This window comes from Carettochelys insculpta, chromosome 23, assembly GCF_033958435.1.
Source record: "Carettochelys insculpta isolate YL-2023 chromosome 23, ASM3395843v1, whole genome shotgun sequence".
Taxonomy (NCBI): Eukaryota; Metazoa; Chordata; order Testudines; family Carettochelyidae; genus Carettochelys; species Carettochelys insculpta.
Window position 1 is genome coordinate 1718258 of NC_134159.1, and position 6320 is coordinate 1724577.

General features: G+C 52.5%; 1 protein-coding gene across 1 annotated transcript; it reads right to left on the reverse strand.

Annotated features, from left to right (window-relative positions):
• Positions 1–1862: 1862 nt before the first annotated feature.
• Positions 1863–5256, reverse strand: SVBP (small vasohibin binding protein). The gene is made up of 2 exons (XM_074975669.1): positions 5044–5256; positions 1863–2308 (listed from the first exon to the last, which is right to left on the reverse strand). Exons 1-2 carry the CDS (start codon positions 5158–5160, stop codon positions 2222–2224), a joined length of 204 nt encoding a protein of 67 aa, XP_074831770.1. The 5' UTR covers positions 5161–5256; the 3' UTR covers positions 1863–2221.
• Between the last annotated feature and the right edge of the window lie 1064 nt (positions 5257–6320).

Here is a 6320-nt window from a genome sequence, read left to right on the forward strand (position 1 = left end):
CTTTCCTGTGAACGGATCATAGGCCAACTCTGAAGGAACTTGTTGGAACTAGCACAGAGGGCAGAAAAATGTGAACTGGAATTAAGTGCTAGCAGTCCTCAGTCTAGCAGACAAAAGTATCACAAGCCCAAGTGCAAAGCTGAAGCTAGATAAAGTAGACCGAAATAATGAAGAGCTGTGCAGCAATTTAGAGTTGTATTAGAGCATAAGCTTCATGGGTAAACCCCACTTCAGATGAGGTGGAAGGGAAATGACAAAGGTGGGGGTATATACAAGAGAACCCCCCAAGAAATACTTGCCAAGTGTAGGACCAGTGTTCAGAGTCTAATCAAGGCAGCCTGGACATGTCTGATCAGTGTTTGTTATGGAGCGGCAAATACCAAGAAAGGGGAAATTGCCTTTGCAGTGTGTTATTCAGTCCTTAGCTGGCTAACAGTCTGCTGTGGCCTTTACTATCATGAGCAATTTTATGTCAACTGCAAATTTTGCCACCTCACTGATTATCCCTTTTTCCAGATCATTTATGGATATGGTGAATAGGATTAGTCCCAGTACAGATCACTAGTTACTGCTTTCCATTCTCAGAACTGACCAATCATTCCTATCCTTTAGCTAGTTACCAATCCATGGGAGGACCTTCCCTCTTATCCTGTGATGGCTTACTTTATAAACAGCATCTCCTCCTTAGCTGGAGGCTATCTTAAAGCCAATCAGATTTTAAAAGAAAGAAATTGTAGGTTTCAGGGTAAAAGCATGAAACTTGTCTAAAGTCATAGGGTATGACCAACTAATGATTTTCAGATACGGGGACACTGCCAACTCAGTGTTGGCTCTGGCAGCCATTGATTTAGCCACATTCCCATAATTGGCAAACATTGCTTACAGCTACATATACAAGGGATGTATTCTTGGCTTTGCTTTGATGTGACTTTGACATTGGCCTAACAACTTACTTTGTACTAATTTTGTATCAGTCTGGTCCTTGCAGAACTGAATCACATTTCTTTTTCTTCCAGGCACAGCACTGGTTGTTTGAAAGCTGATAGGTGATTGGGTGGTATTGACTGCACACACAGTAGCGAAAGGCATTAAATTTTATTGGCTATTACTCACGTTTCAAACGTATCTTTGACACAAGCTTGTTCAGGAGCAGGTCCATCAATAGATGACTTATTCCTCAACTGACCAAAGTGCGTATGCTGTCAGGAAGATACGGGTGCTGCAGAGTTGAGTACTCCAGCAGCCTCCAAAAGAGAGTATGTTGGATGTGACTATCAAACACTGCTAGAAGATAATTAATGCCAGGACTATAAGCTGCCAAGCCTAGAGGTGTTGGGGCCTCTACCTCGCAAGCCCCCCAGCAAAAATGAAGCGCTGTTTTTACCATAACAAAGCTCACTAAATGCATTTCCCAGTGTATGTTGATTTGACACTTTATACTCTGACATGGAAAAAGTGACCTAATAGAAACTCCTTTGAATGTTGATTGTCCATGACTTGTGCAAGAGCACCCTGGCTGTCTCTACCAGCATGGCACAAACGAATGCCAACACACAGAGATGCAGTCTGCCCTCTAAAGCTTCATGGCTCTCTTCTCTGCTATCCCCATAAACACAGACCACAATCCTACTGCCTTGACAGCAAGAGACTCCTTCCATGGAAGATTCCTTCTTGGAAATGTGTGTGTTGCAGGTGCCACGCATGCCCCCCCCCCCCCCATGTAACAGCCAGCAGTCTGAACAGCTTGCTCCAACATGCAAACACACATTCCTCACTAGCCAAGATCTCAGGGAAGAGGAGACCCCCCCCAGAGCTTCTTAAACTTCCCTGCTGTGTCAGAACCAGATTAGTGCAACCATAAATTTTATTTTAAAAATGTTTATTTGTTAAAACAAGGTAATAAATACCTTCAAGGAGGACAATGATGAAAAAAATGAAATGTGCCACCTTAAAAAGGAGGAACCAGAGAATTCTGCACTGCTGGTGGGGAAAATGCCAGACAATGGGTTAGAGATGGTTACAATGAAGGGCAGACTGAACAAGGCTCATGTAGGACAAGTTGTGTCATCCCCCTATATTTGCAAGTGTGCAGCTCTGTAAGTTCCTTTTGTTATTGCTCGTGGTCAGAAGAAAGATACTAGGAACACCAAGCCCTGAACACCATTCAGCCACATTCCTTCTTGGCCTGAAATGCTCCTGGCACTCCTGGGATGGCAGTGTCTCACTCTGCAGAAGCTTGCATTTGCTTGCAGAAGGCATCAAACTGCTGCTGTTCAAGCTCCGTCATCACTCTATTCAGGGCATAGATCTGTACAGAGAGGAGGAGTTGTTTAAGAATACTTTCTTACACTACATTCCATGAGTGGCCGTAGTTCTATTGCTGGGAGTCTGGAGCCCTACTCTGCTGCTGGGAGTTATAAGTGTTAAAGAAATTGTATCCATAGCAGCAGGCATCTCACTTCTAACTGAAAAAAGAACATCGCAGTCTAAAAGTCACTCAAATGCTTTTACCTGCTACTACAAGTGACACCCAAAGGCTCACATAACAGAGAGGAGGAAAAGTGATCTGTTGTCTTCTGACCTGCCTTCTACTCAGATCTGCCAATACAGCTGTCTAGCCAGTACCACCTGTTGATTCCCAAGAGGAGAAAGACACATTTGTTGAAATGTGAAGTAAACTCAACGGGTCTGGGAGACTGGGGCAGGGTTACCCCCAAAACCACATTTAACTCACTTCAGAAGCTGGCAGCCTAGGAAGGAGGAACAGATCCGAAACCTACTGTGGCTACTGCCCTCAGCTAGAGGTGGGATAGTACTCCAAGTATGAATGGCTCGAAAGTGGGTTTTAAAGGCACTTTCAGGGAGACTGATACCTCCCCTCTGCTGCCTTCCTGAGGTTTTCAAGGGAGCACGTCTCCAACACCCCATCTCCTAGCGTTAATATCAGTGACCCATCATTCGGATGCCCTTGTCACAGTTCCCAATCAGACACCTGCCACAGATGCACTTCACACACAAGTGAAGTACAGGACGTCCCCTCACTCAGCAATGAGCAGTCTCTTTACACAAGGAGAGGGCTACGGAGGGAGTGGTTACAGGCAGAGCCAGAAACGGATTTTAAATAATCATCTTTGGTTGCTGCCATGATCAGGGGAGGCAGAAACATTGAGGGAAGGAAAAGATCAGGAAAAAAAGGTACAGAGAGTAGAGGCAGGGTAAGCCATTCTCCTACTGCACTTCAGCTGTGCCACCCTAGGACCCTGGGGTAGCCACTTCCTCTAGTGGTGAAAGTGTTTTTTCTGTCACTCTAGTAAAGTCACCTTTCTAGGTCTGTCACAGACTAACACGGCTACTCCTCCGATACTTTCTATGTCTATTGAAGAAATCTTTCGTTGATCTAGCTGTGTCCTCACTAGAGGTTAAGGGGACCTAAAAACATCCAGCTAAACATTAGACCTTACCACAGCCCTTGGTAATGGAGCAAGGTGGATCATCTAACTTTTAGGTGCAGACCAGGCTTACAAGTCCCACATTCCATTTTCCCTCCCCTGGAATCATTTGAGCCAACATTTAAAAACCATGATGTGTGCACACCATAGGGTGGTCATTTGCCCACACCATAATAAAACAAGTCCACCCATGATAAAAACTTGCCAGAAGTGGGTCATGTGCCCATTCTCATTCCATTAGCTGGCAAAGGCAGCATGCAACCAGGCACAGCGTAACACTGCCCCTGTTGGCCCACGAGAATGGCACCAAGGACTTCAAAAGCAAACTCAGATGCTAGAGAGCAGCTGTAAATGCAAGAGATGTATACAAGAGAGGACACATTAAGTGGGGGCAGGGAAGCAACCCTTCAAGAACATGTTCTGGTACTACACACCAAACCCTGTCTACCCCATATTTCTTCACAAGTTATGTCTTTATGTTGAATAAGGAAACTAATTTAAAAAACAAACAGTCAGGAAAGAAAGAATTACACTGCTGATGGTAACTAGCTGTCCTGCATAGCAAACACTGTACAGTCTAATAAGCTAACTGAAATTTTAATCAGGAGGCAAACTATTATATGAACTCTAATTTTCACAGTTTCCAATTAGTTTCAATTATAACATGAATGGTGCTTCAAACTAGTTTTGCAATTTTTAAAAGAAAGGAGAAGAGAAGGACTATGCCTGAGCATGTTGTATTTAAATGGTCCCCATTCGGTTTTGCTATTCATACTTTTCTGGCCCTGTCTGCACAAAGGACACGGCTACCACTTGCAAGCCGATATCAATACTTAAGTCCCCTGTAAGCTGTGCAGCCACATGGCCATCTAGTTGGTGCTATACTGCCGCTCAAAACACCCATGCAAGGCAGGGAGACAGGCCACACCATCCCCAATCTAGTTTCCTAGATAGTGGCTGGGGGCCTGAAGCAGGTCTCTCTCCCCCCAGCCCAAAGACAACAGCGGCAGCCTGTCCCCAGACCTCCATCGCTGCACCCTGAACCCGCAACCCCAGCCAGCACCTTTGCACCCCAACTCTGTCCCAGCCTGAGCCCCTCACCCCCAGCCGCACCCCCGAGCCTACACCCCCCCGGTCAGAGCCGCCGGACCCCGCCCCCGCCCCCGCTCCGAACAATGTCTCCTGTAAGCTGAGCCCCTGTCCAACGCCCCCCGCTGACGAGCGGAGCGCCCGGTCTCCGCCAGCGGCGGCGGGACACAACGGGGGGCGCACAGCCGCACGCGCCTGGGCGCGCAACAAGGTCTGCTGCAACCCGGGGTGGGGAGTGCAGGGGAGCACGGGCCGGGCCGCGCCCCGCCACCCCCACCCCGCGCCGCGCCAGGGCGCCCAGCCCTCCGCCCCACGCGAGGCGCCTCCCACAATTCCCGGGGGGGGCCAAGGGCAGGCGGCAGACCCCCCCCAGCGCCCCCCCGCTCATCCCAGCGCGCCCCCCCAGCTCCCCTCCGGGCTCCCGCCCCCCCAGCGCCCCCCCGGGCTCCCGCCCCCCAGCTCCTCCCAGCGCCCCCCCGGGCTCCCGCCCCCCAGCGCCCCCCACCTCCGCTCTCTGCCTCTGCTTCAGCTCCTGCTGGGCCGACTTCTGCTTGGCCCGCTCCTGGCGGGCGGCGGCCTCCTTGCCCTTGGCCTTCTCCTTCCGCCCGCCGCTGCCCTCCATGGCTCCCCGGCCCGCGAGGGACACGGCAGCGTCACCCGCCCCCGGCTCCCGCCTGTAAAGGGGGTGGGGGAGAAGCCAGTCCCATCGAGGACTCGACACTCGATTAGTCCAACCTGACGCACGCAAGGGCGGGGACAAATAGGGGTGAGCGCGCAGGCGCGAAGCTGCGCACGCGTCAACGTCGCGTGACTACCGGCAAATGTGCAGGAGCAATAGGGGCGGGGGCGAGAGGAAGTGCTCGAGCTGGGCGTGCAGAACGCGCAGGCGCGTGAATAGAGACCGAGGTGAGGCGGGACGGCAAGAGAGCCCGGCATGTCGGAGAAGCGCCTGCGCAGCGCCCCCTGGCGGGGGAAGTCCCGTCGGAGCTGGGCTCGCGGGGCGGGGCGAGTGCAAAGAAGCGCTGCCTGGGCGTGAGGCGTAGGGGGCGGGATTGGAGTGCAGAGTGGGGTGGAGCCCACCGGTGGGTTGGTGCTGGGGGGTGCCCAGGGCAGTTGAGTGGGTGGTGGGGGTGCCCATGGGGTGGGGTGGGGTTGGTGGTGGGGGTTGTCCCTGGCAGTTGGGGGGGTGCCCATGGGGTGGGGTTGGTGGTGGGGGTGCCCAGGGCAGTTGGGTGGGTGGTGGGGGTGCCCATGGGGTGGGGTTGGGTTGGGTTGGTGGTGGGGGTTGTCCCTGGCAGTTGGGGGCGTGCCCATGGGGTGGGGTTGGTGGGGGGGGGTGCCCAGGGCAGTTGGGTGGGGGTGCCCGTGGGGTGGGGTGGGGTGGGGTTGGTGGTGGGGGTTGTCCCTGGCAGTTGGGGGTGCCTAGGGTGGGGAGGCCGGGGGGCCCAGCTCAGGCACAGCTCAGGGCACCAGGAGACTTGCCAAGATCTAGCGGGTGGAAGTGACACCACCAAAACGGGCAGATCTGAGCAGCACTGGACCCGGTGTGCCTGGTCACAGCACCAGTCACTCAGCTATGGCTCAGCTGCTCCCAATATGCAGCAGGGGGAGGGGTTTGCTGCTGTTAAACCTTCCCAACCCAGCCGGGCTCCCTCCCCCCATTGCACTTTGCCAAGTTCAGTTTCTCAAAGCGAGGCTCAGGGCCCCTTTGGCCTCCCCACGGCTGATCCTACCACATGGGTTTGCAACTGGGAATTGGGTGCAGGTGCCAGTATCAGGTTG

What these genes read in the sequence shown, in the direction of transcription:
- SVBP (XM_074975669.1), bottom strand. Translation starts at nt 5,160, where the DNA reads ATGGAGGGCAGCGGCGGGCGGAAGGAGAAGGCCAAGGGCAAGGAGGCC. An exon ending in AGCAGAGGCAGAGAGCGGAG is followed by an intron (nt 2,309 to 5,043) that starts GTGGGGGGCGCT and finishes CTCTCTGTACAG; the next exon opens with ATCTATGCCCTGAATAGAGT.